This window comes from Geotrypetes seraphini, chromosome 10 (genome assembly GCF_902459505.1).
Source record: "Geotrypetes seraphini chromosome 10, aGeoSer1.1, whole genome shotgun sequence".
In the NCBI taxonomy this organism is placed as follows: Eukaryota; Metazoa; Chordata; class Amphibia; order Gymnophiona; family Dermophiidae; genus Geotrypetes; species Geotrypetes seraphini.
In genome coordinates, this window is record NC_047093.1 from 142,825,909 (window position 1) to 142,843,901 (window position 17,993).

At 45.3% G+C, this 17,993-nt stretch overlaps 1 protein-coding gene across 1 annotated transcript in view; it reads right to left on the reverse strand.

Moving 5' to 3' along the window:
* Nucleotides 1-17,993, reverse strand: part of BRSK1 (BR serine/threonine kinase 1) — a 62,821-nt gene that overhangs the window by 17,189 nt on the left and 27,639 nt on the right. Inside the window, exons 2-7 of the mRNA XM_033962067.1 lie at nt 10,878-10,972; nt 8,970-9,055; nt 6,086-6,226; nt 5,683-5,799; nt 5,115-5,148; nt 51-119 (exon numbers count right to left, since the gene is read on the reverse strand). Coding sequence (XP_033817958.1) covers nt 51-119; nt 5,115-5,148; nt 5,683-5,799; nt 6,086-6,226; nt 8,970-9,055; nt 10,878-10,972 — 542 coding nt within the window. The remainder of the gene's footprint in view (nt 1-50; nt 120-5,114; nt 5,149-5,682; nt 5,800-6,085; nt 6,227-8,969; nt 9,056-10,877; nt 10,973-17,993) is intronic.

Sequence of the window (17,993 nt, forward strand, 5' to 3'; positions counted from 1 at the left end):
ACCAAGCTCCAAAGATGTCTACATGAAAATCAGAGAAGGAAATGCCTTACCACCAACAGGGCAAAGAGGATGACACCACAGCTCCAGACGTCTGCCCGTCGTCCATCATACTTCTCTCCCTGCAGTGAGGAAAAAAAAAAAAAAAAGCAAAGACCCTCACTGAGCCCTAACTGGACATAGCAAACTTCTAGAACTCACTTAAATAATCACAGCTCTTGTATAATTCTTAATTATAAAAACCTTTTTAACATCTGAAAGTAAAAGTGCTCAGACCACATAACCCTGGGGGGGTCATGGATTATGACACGGCAGAATAGTTCACTCGCGGACGAATATATATGTTTCCTGATGTCTCAAAATGGACGCAATCTAGAAGAAAAGAATTTCTAATACAGTGGTGCCTCACACAACGAACTTAATTGGTTCCAGGAACAAGTTTGTTATGCGAAAAGTTCGTTATGTGAAACGCGTTTTCCCATAACAATACATGTTAAAAAAAATAATTCGTTCTGTAGCATAAAATATGCTAAGATGACATAAAAAAAGATAAATTTTTTGTTATTATTTTTATTTAGATACATCTAAAAACATAATTGTTTTTTAAAACAACACACATTTTTTAAATTTAAAGACAGACTAAGTAGAGTCTAATTTTACAGTGAGAGAGGGCAGAGTCTCAGCGGCAAAAACTGGGACTTAACTGTTCATTTTTTTTTTTTTCTAGCATCGGGGAAGCGGTGAGAGTAGCTCCGCCCCCCCCCCAACGCATCAGCAGTAGGCGCCGGGCCCCTGCGAGCCGACGGTCCGCCACTGCACAGGGAGCCAGGCGGAGAGAGGGCAGTTAAGCGCAGTGCCTGCGCGGAAGGATGCAGCTCGGGCGACTTCATTGTGTGAAACGAAGTTCGTTGTAGGAAGCAAGACATGAAGTTCGTTGTGCGCAGCGTTCGCTGTGCGAGGCGTTCGTTATGCGAGGCACCACTGTATACCGAATGAAAGTGATATCGTTACGGGCAGTTTTTCAGTTAAGATTCCCTTGTAAATGTGTGGTTTCCTTTCAGGAAACTAAATATGTTTTTTTTTGAACCTGCCCAATTAGGCTTTTTCTTAGAAGGTAAGGGTGTCTCTACGCATCCAGATTGAACCAGGATTGTGTGGCGTTAATTTTTGGAAGGCTGTTACTGCTCTTTATTTTAGAATTCTCAATTTGGTTAATGTATCCCTTCCCCTAGGGGTTATTGGTTTTTGTTTTTTTTTCTCTTCTTTTCTCCTTCACCTATTGTGGACTATATTTCCTTATGTTAATTTGCTTATCAGCATGCACTGATTGTATTGTATTTCAGTATTTCCTTATCATTGTGATGTAATGATAATCTGAAATGATAAATAAAATTTAAAAAAAAAGAATAGTTTACTCGCACAACTATAGGCACCTTTAAGCACTGTTTTGTATATTACTGCTGCGGGGGAAATAGCACCCAACCTTCCAACAATTACAGATAAGTGTGTGAACTCCTCCCCCTGCAGTCCATTGGAGAGATCAATCTGCCTGCTTTTAAATATCAGCAGCAGTGGAGATCAACTGCTTTTACACCTAAGCAGCAACGAGACCAGCCACAACCACCGAGAGCACACAGACCCGATCCTACCAAGAGTGTGAACTCTTCCCCCCATGCAATCCGCTAAGAAGATCGACTGTCGGCTCCGGGCGGCTTTCCCGCAGAGGAGAGAATCCTGCATTCACCGTGGGCCTCATCTGGGGCAGCCTCCTTGGAGCGGCTGGGGCACGGGCAGTGTGTCTGGGAGGGAATGCATGGATGGGAGAACATCGCAGGGGAGGAGACATAGGCATCCTGGGACTGTCTGCCAAGTCTCTTCCCTGAAGAAGCCCTTTCTGGAAACATCAATCGCTCCTCCTAAACTTACTTGCTCCACTTCATCACTGATGCTGAAACCGTGGATTGAAGACAAAGTTTTATTTTATTTTTCTTTCCAGCTTATGATTTATCTTTAATCTTATCTATTGTTTTGCCTTTTGTCTTTGTTTTGTTCTATTTCTATCATTTAAATTTCTCCAGAATTCTACTGTTCAACGGCTCCCCCTTCTGCTTCTATTCCTTTCTCTCCTCTCTTCTACCTTCCAAAGTATTTAGATCAATGCTGTCTTGTTAAAATGTTTATTTTATTTTTATTTTTCCTCTAACTCTACTTTTCACTTCTCTATTACCCTCCAGGTACTTTAGTTAGATTGTGAGCCTTCGGGACAGTAAGGGAATTTTTCAAGTACCTTTGTTATTTCTAATCTTAATGTATATTTTCTGTAAACTGCTTAGAACCTAACGGATGTAGCGGTATATAAGAAATAAATTACATTACATTACATATTCATTTATAATACAGCTAATATAGCTATTTTTGAATGGTTGGGTCAGGGACCTTAAAAATGCGATGATGGTCCCTATTCTAACCGCAGTTTAGTGTCGTCACTAAATGAAGGGTTATGTGGTCTGAGCACTTTTACTTTCAGATGTTAAAAGGTTTTTATAATTAAGAATTATCCAAGAGCTGTGATTATTTAAGTGATTGGAGATTCTCATCACAGATTCAAATCAGGTATCTTCCTATTTGGTGGCCAACTTCTAGCGCTGTCATCTCGCATATGTGTGAGTTCCCAAATGCATACACAGCCACAAAACCCAACTATACACACACTCCTCAGATACAAATTCACAATGGCAAACACATCCTCACCCTTCACAAATTGCCACGCTCACGCTGCCACACACAGCCTCCACTCAAGCTCTCGTGGAAATGCAAAATGTATTGGCAGAAAAAAAAAAAAAGACTATATGGGCCTATCCAGCCGGTCTGACTTCCTGAACCTCAGAGTCTGTGTTTTCTTTACACTCTCACATTCCTTCCGTGTCTTAATGAGCATGTGGGCTTTTAAAATAAACTCATACACAGCCAGCAGGAAAAACTGGGGCCAGTGCAGTCCAGAACACTGACCTTCTATAAATGCTCCGACACTGCTCCGATGCTCATAGGAAGTCAATGAGCGTCAGAGTATTTAGCGATTAATAATAATAATAATAATAATAACTTTATTCTTGTATACCGCAATACCATGGAAGTTCTATGCGGTTAACAATAGAAGAGACTGTACATTTACAGTGATGTTACATATTACAGCGTTGTTACATTTGCAGTGATGTTACATATATGGTAATGAAAAGGATATACTAAAGAAGAGACTGTACATATACAGCGATGTTAAATATTATAGTGATGTTACATTTACGGTGATGTTACATATATGGCAATGAAAGGCATATGTTGTGGAGGCCAGCACAAAGGCCGGGCAATTAGATAAAAACAGAGATTGAGTAAGAGAGGCCATAAATGGCTTGGTAAGGAGGGCGAAGTCGGAGGGTTGGAGGCATATCGGGGTCGGGAGGGGGGCAGGGGAGGAGGGAAGGGAGAGTTAGCAGAATTTGTCGAAGAGGTAGGTTTTTAGTGACTTCCTGAACAGGTGGTAGGGCGGAGAGTTAGAGATGAGGGCGGTTAGGCAATTGTTCCATTTGCCCGCTTGGAATGCTAGGGTTCTATCAATGAATCTCTTGTAGAGACAGCCTTTTAGGGAGGGAAAGGTGAATAAGTGGGTGTTTCGTGTGCGAGAGGGGCCTGCTATTTCAAGGTGCTCAGAGAGGTAAATTGGGGAGGAGCCTGTTAAAGTTTTGAAGCAGAGGCAAGCGAACTTAAAGATGATCCTTGCCTCTACTATTAGGGCTGCGGTAGAAACCTCTACCATGGCTTTGTAAAAGGGGGGGGTTAATGTTTAGCACAAAACGTTACCTGCACACGTTATAGAATACTGTCAGCTGCCCGTGTAGTTTAATCGTTAAATTTGGTCTTAACAAAAATTAATGCCTATAATTGGTATTAATTGATACTAATTGACCTGAATTTGCATGCAACTGTGCTTAGTCGCTATTCTACAAATTGTCCCCCCCCCCACACACACTTTTACAAAACCATAGCATATATTTTAGCACTGGCCATGGTGGTAACAGCTCCGACGCTCATAGAATTCCTATGGGCGTCAGAGCTGTTACTGCCCGCGGCCAGCGTGAAAAACCACGCTCCGGTTTTGTAAAAGGGGGTGGTGGTGAGTGTGCATAATCCATAGCACGCAACGGAGAGGGAGGCTGGACTCGGGAAGGCCGTGGGCGGGTTAGCGGCATGTCAGCACTTACCCAGGTTATAGAATGCATTTGGTTCTGCGCAAGCCTACACCAGGTAGCGTAGGCGCTCCTGTCTACAAATAAGCGCATCACGCTAGCATTCTACGAGGGATCTTTAAAATGTTCCTGCCCTTTTATTTTTACCTCACTTTTTCCACATAATCACCCTGTTTTGCAGCTTAGTCACATGACATTCTAGGGCACGCCCTCTTACTACTTCTCCCGCCCCCCCCAACCATTTCCCGCAAAAATATGAACCAAGCTAGAATACGTGCTTCTAAGTGGCTAGGAGAACCCATGCTGCATATTTTGTGTTTCGGGCATCTGTGTATGTACTTTATCCTCCCCCCATCTTCTTAAATGAGAGGAAAAAACAAATGCCAAATCCACAGGTCCTGCCAGTGGATGAGGGTGAGAGGGTGAGAGGTGCCTGGGGCAGTGGCGCCCCTCCCCTGCCATCTTTTATGCTCCCACCACCCCCCTCTGATCCTTCCCCGCCCCCTCCTGCTGCGTGCGCACCTTTTCCTTTCCTTTTCCTCCATACCTCTTTAACGTTCGCTGTGCGAGCTGCTGCTCGCGCTAGTGTCGGCTCTTCCTCTGACATCACTTCCTAAGCGTGGGTCCAGGAAGTAACGTCAAGAAGAGCCGCCACTGGTGCGAGCAGCAGGCTGGGGTTGCTGCTTGCGCCATGAACGTTAAAGAGGTACGTGGGAAGATAAGAGGCGTGGTAGTGGGGGGGCAGGGAAGGAGGACGGGAGCTGGCGCCTGGGGCAGACCGTCACCCTCTTACTATGCCACTGGGCCCTCCATACCTGTCCAGTGCTAGGCAGATTCCAGGAAGAAAAGATGTGGCTCACAGCTGCTGAAGCTTACCTTGATCACCTCTGGACAAGCGTAGTGCGGGGACCTGGGGAAAGGAGGCAGAATTAGAAGTAAGAGTGTTGGGACTCATCCACACCAGAGAAAACTAATGGAGGCAAAGCTCAGTGAACAGCATAAGCTAGGATAAGGTTGACAACTAGATCCACATTCATAGGACAGGCTCGATCCAGTCCTGGGTTTACTCCAGTGCATGCTGGGACCTGGAGTCTTGCTTTACTGTGGGAACATCTGAACAATGAGTCCCCTCTCATGGAAAGTATGTCTGTGAGTCCCCCTATAAAGTGTTTGTCCCGTCCCCCCCCCCCCCCCCATTTTTATTGTTCATCGCTTTGTAATCTATGAAAAAAGCTATTTTATCAAAACCCAAATAAACTTGAAACTTGATTGGATCAAACCAGTCCTTCAAATCTGGATCCAATTGGCAGCTTAACTTAGGAGCAAACATCCCCTATTTAGATCTACCTCCCATACTTGTTCTCCAAAAAACTTGGAAAGAGAACAGCACCTCCATTTCCTTCTGTCCCACTTCCCCTTGGGTGTCCCAGGTCCTGGCACTTACCCACAGCTGGTCTCCAGGAGGTTACCCCCCACTTGCAAAGAGGCCATGCCAAAATCCGCAATCCGCATGTTGTTCTTCTCATCTAAGAGCAGGTTCTCTGGCTTCAGGTCCCTGTGACTGGCAGGAGGCAAAGGTCAGACATCAGATCCCACCCCTTAGCAAAACTCACAAAGACAGACACATGCGTACACCCACACCCTGAGGCACAAAAACACACATGCACACACACAGACATTCATAAAGACACTCAAAGATGGATATAGGAATATTCACTTCACGTAGACAGTTACAGGAAGGAACACACATTTCCCTCTGCCCACCATCCCTCCCCTCTCCTTCAGGGCTTTTCCAAGCTCCAGGTCAGCAGGGTCAGTCTTAGGCAGCCCTGTTGTAGGCCGCTCACCAGATAGAATAACTGTGACAGAAATCCAAAGCAGAGATAATCTGCCGGAAAAACTTGCGAGCCTCCTTGGGTGTCAGACGTCCTTTCTTAACCAGGTAATCAAAGAGCTCTCCTCCTGATACATGCTCCAATACCAAATACCTGCCAGAGAGGAAAACATTGCCCAGCGTCAATCATCACCACACAGTAACCAGCATCTGCACTGACATCTTCCCACCAGCACAGGCTAATCAAGGTTTTCACCATCATCCTCTCACAAGTACACACTAACTATTGTCTCTGCGGACATCCATTCACCGGCACATGCTAGCCAGTGTTCTCACCATCGCTCTCTCACAAGTACACACTAACTGGTGTCTCTGTGGACATCCATTCACCGGCACATGCTAGCCAGTGTTTTCACCATCACCCTCTCACAAGTATGCACTAACTGGTGTCTCTGTGGACATCCATTCCGGCACATGCTACCCAGTGTTTTCACCATCACCCTCTCACAAGTATGCACTAACTGGTGTCTCTGCGGACACATGCTAGCCAGTGATTTTCACCATTGCCCTCCCAGAAGTACATACTGACTATTGTCTCTGTGGACATCCATTCACTGGCACATGCTAGCGGGCGTTTTCACCATCACCCTCTCATGTACACACTAACTATTGTCTCTGCAGACATCCATTCACCGGCACATGCTAGCCAGTGTTTTCACCATCACCCTCTCACAAGTATGCACTAACTGGTGTCTCTGTGGACATCCATTCACCGGCACATGCTACCCAGTGTTTTCACCATCACCCTCTCACAAGTATGCACTAACTGGTGTCTCTGCGGACACATGCTAGCCAGTGATTTTCACCATTGCCCTCCCAGAAGTACATACTAACTATTGTCTCTGTGGACATCCATTCACTGGCACATGCTAGCGGGCGTTTTCACCATCACCCTCTCATGTACACACTAACTATTGTCTCTGCGGACATCCATTCACCGGCACATGCTAGCCGGTGTTTTCACCATCGCCCTCTCAAAAGTACGCACTAACTGGTGTCTCTGCGGACATCCATTCACCGGCACATGCTAGCCAGTGTTCTCACCATCGCTCTCTCACAAGTACACACTAACTGGTGTCTCTGTGGACATCCATTCACCGGCACATGCTACCCAGTGTTTTCACCATCACCCTCTCACAAGTATGCACTAAATGGTGTCTCTGCGGACACATGCTAGCCAGTGATTTTCACCATTGCCCTCCCAGAAGTACATACTGACTATTGTCTCTGTGGACATCCATTCACTGGCACATGCTAGCGGGCGTTTTCACCATCACCCTCTCATGTACACACTAACTATTGTCTCTGCGGACATCCATTCACCGACACATGCTAGCCGGTGTTTTCACCATCGCCCTCTCAAAAGTACGCACTAACTGGTGTCTCTGCGGACATCCATTCACCGGCACATGCTAGCCAGTGTTCTCACCATCGCTCTCTCACAAGTACACACTAACTGGTGTCTCTGTGGACATCCATTCACCGGCACATGCTACCCAGTGTTTTCACCATCACCCTCTCACAAGTATGCACTAAATGGTGTCTCTGCGGACACATGCTAGCCAGTGATTTTCACCATTGCCCTCCCAGAAGTACATACTGACTATTGTCTCTGTGGACATCCATTCACTGGCACATGCTAGCGGGCGTTTTCACCATCACCCTCTCATGTACACACTAACTATTGTCTCTGCGGACATCCATTCACCGACACATGCTAGCCGGTGTTTTCACCATCGCCCTCTCAAAAGTACGCACTAACTGGTGTCTCTGCGGACATCCATTCACCGGCACATGCTAGCCAGTGTTCTCACCATCGCTCTCTCACAAGTACACACTAACTGGTGTCTCTGTGGACATCCATTCACCGGCACATGCTACCCAGTGTTTTCACCATCACCCTCTCACAAGTATGCACTAACTGGTGTCTCTGCGGACACATGCTAGCCAGTGATTTTCACCATTGCCCTCCCAGAAGTACATACTGACTATTGTCTCTGTGGACATCCATTCACTGGCACATGCTAGCGGGCGTTTTCACCATCACCCTCTCATGTACACACTAACTATTGTCTCTGCGGACATCCATTCACCGGCACATGCTAGCCAGTGTTTTCACCATCACCCTCTCACAAGTATGCACTAACTGGTGTCTCTGTGGACATCCATTCACCGGCACATGCTACCCAGTGTTTTCACCATCACCCTCTCACAAGTATGCACTAACTGGTGTCTCTGTGGACATCCATTCACCGGCACATGCTACCCAGTGTTTTCACCATCACCCTCTCACAAGTATGCACTAAATGGTGGCTCTGCGGACACATGCTAGCCAGTGATTTTCACCATTGCCCTCCCAGAAGTACATACTGACTATTGTCTCTGTGGACATCCATTCACTGGCACATGCTAGCGGGCGTTTTCACCATCACCCTCTCATGTACACACTAACTATTGTCTCTGCGGACATCCATTCACCGGCACATGCTAGCCAGTGTTTTCACCATCACCCTCTCACAAGTATGCACTAACTGGTGTCTCTGCGGACATCCATTCATCGGCACATGCTAGCCAGTGGTTTCCACCATCGCCCTCTCACAAGTACACACTAGCTGGTGTCTCTGCAGACATCCATTCACCGGCACATGCTAGTCAGTGTTTTCACCATCGCCCTCTCACAAGTACACTCTAACTGGTGTCTCTACAGACTTTCATTCACCAGCACATGCTAACTGGTGTCACCTTTAGCGCCTTGTCATTGGCACACACTCTCACTACTAGCACATGCAAGCAGTAGCTGAGCCTGGTAAAGTCAGGGAATGTCTCTAAATACCTACAAATATTTCTTGTTCTCGTACACGTCGTGGAGTTTCAAGACATGCGGATGCTCAATTAATTTCAGGATGGCAATCTCACGCTCCACCTGCAGGAGAAGACAGTAGTTTGCTGAGCACAGGGTTATGGCACATGGGAGCAAGAATATCTCTGTACAAAGTGTTGATGAGACCTCATCTGAACTACTCCCCCTGATATTTAGACCATAGGAGATCACCGGCAATCTCCTGCAGTCCGTGGCGAACCCAGAAACTCAATGTATCCAGCGATCAGCACTGAATTTCTGGTCTATTTTTGGCCAGCTGAGACATAGCCAGTTAAGCCAATGTTTACCAGCTAGTTAGCTAGGCCTCAACGGCCAAAGATAGACACCCTTTTAGGCGGCTCTTTCTGGCCAGCAAATTTAACTGGCAAGCCACTGAATATTGGCGGTGACTGGCTATATAGCCGGTCACCAGCCAACCTATTAAGCTGAATATTCAGCAGGAGACAGTCATCTATCTCCCGCTGCATATCACAGGATATTCATCTCTGTGCTATTTAGTCAGCCAGGAGCCATTCCCAGCCAACTAGATAGCAATAAATATCAGCCTCACTGTGTCCTACAGAATGACATGGGGACAGTATGTGTCCTTCTACACCAATGCAAGGCTTGAGGGTCAGTGTCTGTACCCATATAAACTCTGATTATTCCCTCTCTCCTTAAAGAATTACATGGGGATGGTTTCCCACAGTTATCCACGGGGACAAATTCTTTCACTGTGTCATTCTCTAGAATTTGTCACCATCTCCATCCCATGGATAACCGCGGGAAACCATCCCGTGTCATTCTTTAGTGTCTATCTCAACCTCAGTCTTTCTACAAAAACATTCGTCAGTGGCTGGGCCCATTCATACTCTGATTCTTCCCTCTCTCCTTAAAGAATGACACGGGGATGGTTTCCCACGGTTAACCATGGGGACGGGGAGAAATTCTGTCTCTGTGTCTGTCCAGTTCTGGAGACTTACCTCTGCAAGGATACAGAAAAGCCTGGAAAAGGTCCTGAAAGGGCAACCAAAATAGTGCAGGACCTGCACCAGGAATCCTAAGAATGAAACTTACATATTTGTTCTCTGGGATTTATTAACCACCATTAGGAAGACAGTCACCCAAGTTGGTGTACAACAGATAAAAATCATAACTGCCAGATATACTAAACAGGTTCTTTGGCATCAAATGGGACCTGCTGTAAATATCATGGGATATAATGCATGTCAGCATGTGGTAACGTGGCAGTGCCTTTTAGTAAATATAGCTGTACATCTACTAGAGAGCAAGAGATTCAGATGGGACATTCAAACACCTGGGAAGCACAATCACACACAGGTGGTTCTAGAAGGAGAGGCCACAGAATGAGACACCAATGTGAATATTTCTTTAAAAAAAAAAAAAACCAGGCTGCTATGGAGCCACTTGCAAGCAGAATGCTGGACAGGTAAAGTTATCCAGTTAACTCCGGATCGCTTACTTAACCAGTCAGAGTTACCCAGGTGATTTACCTGCCCATCACTAAATAACAGTTCTGGGAATGTTGCTCCTGCACCACAAACGCCTTTTTTTTTTTCCAGTTAAATTTTGCTCGAGCAACGATTTGCATGGCCACAATTTAGCCGATTGTTAGAGGAGAATTTTGGAATCTCAGAGCATGGGAGAAAGTCTGGGATTAGCACAGAGGCTCAGCAGCAATGCATCGGGAACCCACAACGAAGGCAAGGCGAGTCTGTAACTCCTGTCAGACATGTTTTCAAGGTTTCCCTGACTAAGAGGAAGATAGAAATCAAGGGGAAGGGGAATTTCTTTAGGCAGGCTCTTTCCTCTCTAAGGGATCATGGTGCAACTACAGATACAGCGGAGGCTGAAACCAACCCACCTTCATCAACACTGACTCAGACAGTTTCTCCCGGTTCACGATCTTTATGGCCACTTTCTGTCCCGTGATGCAGTGGACTCCCAATTTCACCAGTCCTGTGACAGAAGTGGGGAGAGAGAGGAAAGGCTCATCAGCAGAGAGAGGAGGTACAGCTGTGTAAGATGTCACACCAGAATCATACAACACGCTGCTGTACACATGAGGAGAAATTCAGTTTTACCTGATAATTTTCTTTCCGTTAGCCCTACCAGACCAGTCCAGGACACGTGGTTTATGGCTACAGACCAGCAGATAAAGACAGAAAATAAACCAAAATAATTCCACTTGGTCTGCCTTTAAAGGACGCCATGCAGCTGTGGAATACTCTATTTCAAATAACTAAGCAATGGTGAACAGAGGGATTCTGCATTAACTGGAGCTTAATCTTTCTTCACGTTTGTCTCATTGTTTTGGTTTCTTTGTTTTTAAGGAAAATATATGAAGTGTTGAACTGGAAAACGCAGAACTCTAAACTCTGTGAAATATTTGAAAACCAGAAGTAACAAAAATGGCTGACACTCAGATGCATCAAGATTAACAACAACAACTTTTATTTCTATAGTGCTACCAGCGCTGTACATTGTACATGCAAGAGACGGTCAGTGTTTAAAAGCAGCTTCAAATAAGTATGTTTTTATTCTGGCTTTGAATACCGCCAGAGCTGACGTATCGAGCCAGGCAGGTTGTTCCAAGCATACGATGCAGCAAGGTAGAGGGGACGGAGACAGGAGTTGGTGGTAGAGGAGAAGGGTATAAAGAAAAGGGAATTTTCTGACGAGAGGAGTTCCTGGAAGGGAGTATAGGGGGTAACGAGAGGAGATACTGAGGAGCTGCAGAGCGAGTACACTTGATCGTGAGTAAGAGGAATTTGAATCGTATGCAGAGATGGACTGGGAGCCAGTGAAACGACCTGAGGAGAGGAATAATGTGGGTATAACGACCCTGGCAGAATACGAGGTGCGCAGCAGCATTTTGAACAAATCAGAGAGATATGGCATAGCGGTAGACTGGTGAGAAGCACACTGCAGTAATCCAGAGGTGACGAGGGCATGGATGAGAGTTTTCGGAGCATGCTCAGAAAGGAAAGGATGGATTTTAGCAATATTATAGAGAAAGAAACAAACTTTGGCCCCAGACAACTGCAACAATCAAGACTAAAACCGCAAGGCCTTGTTTAGGCAAGGTGTTCAATTTGCGATCCTACAAGTTTCTTAAGGTTGATCCGTCTTTCAACAAAATAGAAGTCCACCTTGGGCTTCTGCAATGTATCCTTACCTTCAGCAACAATGGCCAAAGCTCTGCCCTCCCTAAGACCAAATTCAGGATTACCCCACTTCTCCGACAGCAAGGCTTCTATCATTTCTTGAACTATAAACTCCATGGAAAAATGCCTTGAGCCTATTAGAATGGGATTGCCAGCTTTAGCAGTATAGTGGGTTTGAAATAAGAATACCTCCACAGTTTCCAGGGTTTTAGAAATTAGCACAGAACTCATCCTTTTGGAAAAGGCGGACAGCAAGCAGAGGGATCATTCCCCTTGTCTGCAGGGAGTTCACCATCCTCAAGATATTCAAAGAACAAGGAAGCTCCAGAATGAGAAGGCATAGGATGAAGTTAAGAGGTGATAGGCTCAGGAGTAATCTAAGGAAATACTTCTTTACAGAAAGGGTGGTAGATGCGTGAAATAGTCTCCTGTTAGAGGTGGTGGAGATGACTGTGTCTGAATTAAAGAAAGCATGGGACAGGCACATGGGATCTCTTAGAGAGAGGAGGAGACAATGAATCCTTCAGCTGGGCCTTTTGGCCTTTATCTGCCATTATGTTTCTATAACCATAAAGCTCTATGATCTCATAGTGCAAGTGTAAAGAGTCATAGCTTATAACACTAATGCTCTATGACCTAAAAATGCAGGTGTAAAGAGCCTTAGAGTACCATAGCTTTAAAGCATTACACGGACTTGCCCCCAAATACATTACTGACCTTTTCTCCTTCTCAACCAACAGACACAAGAGAAGCTCACATTCCAACTTCGTTCCCCCCCAGTGAGAGGTTGCAAACTGAAAAAACACCATGAATTCCTTCTCTCACACCAAGCAACATCTTGGGGTAAAGATCTAGAACAATTACTTTCGCCCTCTACTTATGAGGAATTTAGGAAACGTTAAAAACACACCTGTTCCTAAAACATCTTGACAACTGATCCACTTATCTCTTTCCCCTCAATAGTGACCTACTGTCCTTTTGATCACTTTTCTCCTCAACAATGAATTTCCTGTCTAATTACTTCTCTTTCTTCTTCCCCTCTTGAAGTCAGTCAATTTGTACCTTTGCTTAATCTTTTGTAAACCGCATAGAACTTCACGGTATTGCGGTATATAAGCTGTTATTATTATTATTATTATAGAAATCTATGGTACTTTGTGTGTCTAAATGCTAATCTCTAATCTAATCTAATCTTTCATTTGTGTGTCACTCATACCTATTCAGGCTTTGAAAATGAGCCCCTTAGCCTATAGGGAGAGGAGGAGATAGTGGATGCTGTGGATGGGCAAACTAGATGGGCCATTTGGCCTTTATCTGCCATCATGTTTCTATGAAGCAAGGAGGCTGGATAATTCAAAAGAGGCATTGAAACTTAGTAAAATCTTTCCTCCTTATCCAGAGATGAAGGGAATGAGCAAACTTTCTCACCTGTGGTGATTATGTACGTCTCAATAAAAAGATTAGGTGCAGCAAAAGCACAAATTTTGGAGCAAAATTTCTCCAGTAGACTGGGAGCCCAAAGGAAATGTAGAAAAATCAGGTAGAGAAGAAACGGTTAATGCAGATCCGGCTACTTCATCTGGAGGTCTGACAGCCTGAAGAACATGAACCTTTCAAGCCACTGCCTCTGTGGGGTCTTTCTATAAAACTAGTATTTTAGCCCGTTACATTAACGGGTGTTAGAATATATGTCTGTCTGTCTGTCTTTATTTCCGTCTCTCTCTCTCTGTCCTGCTGTCTTTCTTTCTGTCTGTCTCTGTCACTGGCCCCCTTTGTCTGTCTGTCTTTCTGTGTCTCTCCCTGTCCCTGTGTCTTTCTTCTTTTCTTTCTGTCTCCCTTCCTCCCCCTGGTGGTAGAATATATGTCTGTCTTTCTTTCTGTTTCTCTCCATACCCCTGTCTTTTTTTTCTGTCTCTCTTCCTCCCGCTGTCTTTCTTTCTGTTTCTCTCCATACCCCTGTCTTTTTCTTTCTGTCTCTCTTCCTCCCGCTGTCTTTCTTTCTGTCTCTCTCCCTCCCTGGCCCCCTTTGTCTGTCTATCTTTCTGTCTCTCTCCCTGCCCCTGTCCCTGGGTCTTTCTTCCTATCTTCTTCCCTACTTCCCTGTCCAGCAGCCGCAGCATTCCCTCTCCCTCTATTTACTGCGAGAGGAGCCTGCACGGACTTAACAGCCTGAGCCCCCAGCAGTGTAACTTCCCGGCGGCTCCTCTCACGATCGCCGCCTTCTCCGACGCAGGAGCGGCTCGTGCAAGGAGCCACTGCAGCGTCTTTGAGAAGTTGAAAAAAACTTCGGCCTGTCTCCGTTCTCAGCCACAGCGGGCTACAGCTGCCACTGCCGTGGCCTGCAGCCGTCGACAGCCGCCACAGCCGACATCCATCTTGCCGTATTTTTTTTTTATTTGAAAGACGCGGCGGTGGCTCCTCTCATGATCCCCACCTGCGTCGAAAGTCCGACGCAGGCGGGGATCGTGAGAGTAGCCACCGCTGCATCTTTCAAAGAACCGTAAGCCGTGCATGCGCACTTCCTATGGGTCGCTACAGCTCACGGAAAACGGACCCACGCGATGGAAGTGCGCATGCGCGGCCTAGCGTTTTATTATATTAGAATAGTGGTCCCTCACGTGCCTGTTGTGGATTATTTCATTTTTGCCAGGCTGCCACTGCAATCTGGGCATGATAGAGATGAACCACTACATGAAGAACAATCCCCTGATTGAGCTTTCTCGCCTCAGGTGTATGGCTGCGAATCAAACCAAGGTTGGTGCCGCAGTCTTCCTGGACTGTGTCGTTGGGAGTGAAGACTGACTGCAAAACTCCCAACTTAGCCAATGAGAATTCCTTTCTCAGCGACGACAATCAAAATAGAAAACAAAATGTATTGTACCAGGAAAGGGGAGAAATATTCCAAATCCAGATGGGTTGTGAGGAGAAAGGAATGTCACAGGCCTTTGAGATATCCCCTTAAATCCATCTTTGATGTTTACAGCTGGCAGATAATTTAGAACACCACCCCCCTCCCTGTTCAGCTGAGTGTCCCCTAGTCTTTGTAATTTTTGAGGGAGTGAAAAATCGATCCACTTGTACCCATTCTACTCCACTCAGGATTTTGTAGACTTCAGTCGTATCTCCCCTCAGCCGTCTCTTTTCCAAGCTGAAGAGCTCTAACCTTTTTAGTCTTTCCTCACACAAGAGGAGTTCCATCCCTCTTCTTGGTCATGAAGGATTAAGTAACTTGGGTCTCAAGAAGCAGTGCTGGGATTTGATCCCACAACCTCTGGGTGCTAAGGCAGCAGCTCTATCACTAGGCCACTCCTCATCTCCGAAAAGTAAACACTGATGTTGTAACAGGTCAGACTAGAATTGAGCAACAATGCAGAATCCACAATGGTAATGCTGTCTAATAAGTGACATGAAGGCCATGTAATACTATAAAACACACACAAATACAGCATAACATAAAAGTGTATTTATATACCGCAATACCTTGTAGTTCTATATGGTTAACAATAGAAAAAAAAAAGCTGAACACACACACATAGTAAATGATGGCGGATAAAGACCCGAATGATCCATCCAATCTGCCCTACTATACACTCTCTCTAAATTAATGATTTCATTTCAATTGTTCTTTTTCTTAGATATTTCGGGGCCAGAAACCCAGAGCTGTGCCCTGTACTATGCTTAGATTCTATCTACTAGAGTCTCTGTCAAAGCCCTCCCCAGCCCATCCTCAACTGAATGGCCATATACAGGACACAGACCGTGCAAGTCTGCCCAATACTGGCCTTAGTTCTTCAATATATACCATTATTTTCTGATTCGAGATCCTCTGTGTTCATCCCACACTTGTTTGAACTCTGTCATCGTTTTCCTCTCCACCACCTCCCTCGGGAATGCATTCCAGGCATCAGCCACCCTCTCCATAAAGAATTTCCTTACGTTACCCTGAGTCTACCACTCCTAAATCTCAAATTATGCCCTCTGGTTTTACCATTTTCCTTTCTCTGGAAAAGATTTTGTTCTACATAAGAACATAAGAAATGCCTCCGCTGGGTCAGACCCGAGGTCCATCGCGCCCAGCAGTCCGCTCACGCGGCGGCCCAACAGGTCCAGGACCTGTGCAGTAAATTTCTATCTATACCACTCTATCCCCTTTTCCAGCAGGAATTTGTCCAAACCTTTCTTAAACCCCAGTACTGTACTCTGCCCTATAACGTCCTCTGGAATTGTATTCCAGGTGTCCACCACCCGATGTGTAAAGAAGAATTTCCTAGCATTAGTTTTGAATTTGCCTCCTTTCAACTTTTCCGAATGCCCTCTTGTTTTTTTATTTTCTGAAAGTTTGAAGAATCTGTCCCTCTCTACTCTCTCTATGCCCTTCATGATCTTGTAAGTCTCTATCATATCCCCTCTTAATCTTCTCTTTTCTAGGGAAAAGAGTCCCAGTTTTTCCAATCTCTCAGCATATGAAAGGCTTTCCATCCCCTTAATCAGTCGTGTTGCTCTCCTCTGAACTCTCTCGAGCAATGCCATATCCTTTTTAAGGTACGGTGACCAATACTGGACGCAGTACTCAAGATGTGGGCGCACCATTGCCCGATAAAGCGGCAGGATAACTTCTTTCGTTCTGGTTGTAATACCTTTCTTGATTATACATTAATACCTTTCAAGTATTTGAACATCTGAATCATATCTCCCCCTCCTTTCCTCTAAGATAGGGGTGTCAAAGTCCCTCCTCGAGGGCCGCAATCCAGTCGGGTTGTCAGGATTTCCCCAGTGAACATGCATGAGATCTATTTCCATGCACTGCTTTCATTGTATGCTAATAGATCTCATGCATAGTCATTGAGGAAATCCTGAAAACCTGACTGGATTGCGGCCTTCGAGGAGGGACTTTGACACCCCTGCTCTAGGATATAAATATTCAGGGCTTCTAGTCTCTCTTCATACGTCATTTGGTGCAAACTTCCTACCATTTTTGTCGCCCTCCTCTGGGGCGACAAAAATTTCATATATAAATAAATCTTCAATAATTTCCTAAAATGATAAGAAACAGAACTAACAATCAGATGACTGACCTCTTTATCCCAAGTTGTGGCCTGAAATGAGAGAAGCTGTTGGAAATATCTTTTATATGAACAACCTTAGCTGTGCCACTATGGCACATGCTTCCGAGAATAATGTCATTACCTAAAACAGAGTCAAACAAAAAAAGGCAAGGGTGGTATCTTTCTAACCAGTGGTAAAATCTTTATTTGACAAGTAATAGTCCCGACAAGGATCCCTGTTTCGGCGTATGGAAATGCCTTCCTCAGGGGACACTTGAAGCGATCGATCAGCAGCACACAAAGTCTCACTTGAAGTGAAAGCACCACTTCATAATTACATCAAATTATAAGCACAAAACATTACACGCAACTGAAAGATATTGAACCTACCTTAGAACACATCACATAAATTGCCATGTAATACTATGTAGAGAATGACACGGGGACCCGTTCCCACAAGCTCTGTCCCTGTCCAATTCCTGCAAACTCTGTCCTCATCTGTACAAGCCTTGAACACTTTAAAATCATAAGTGTTTGAGGCTTGTGTGGTTAAGGCCGAACTTGCAGGAATAAGGCAGGGACAGGAACAGAACTCGTGGGTACAGGACAGAGATATTGAGATCCCATGGGGACGGGGACGAATTTGTCCCTGTGTCACTCTCTACGAGCACTCACAGATGGTCATACAACCATAATTCGCATCACACTAAAATCACTTAACACTACATAATAAGCAAAGAAGGTGATGCTAATGTCAAATACTGTGTC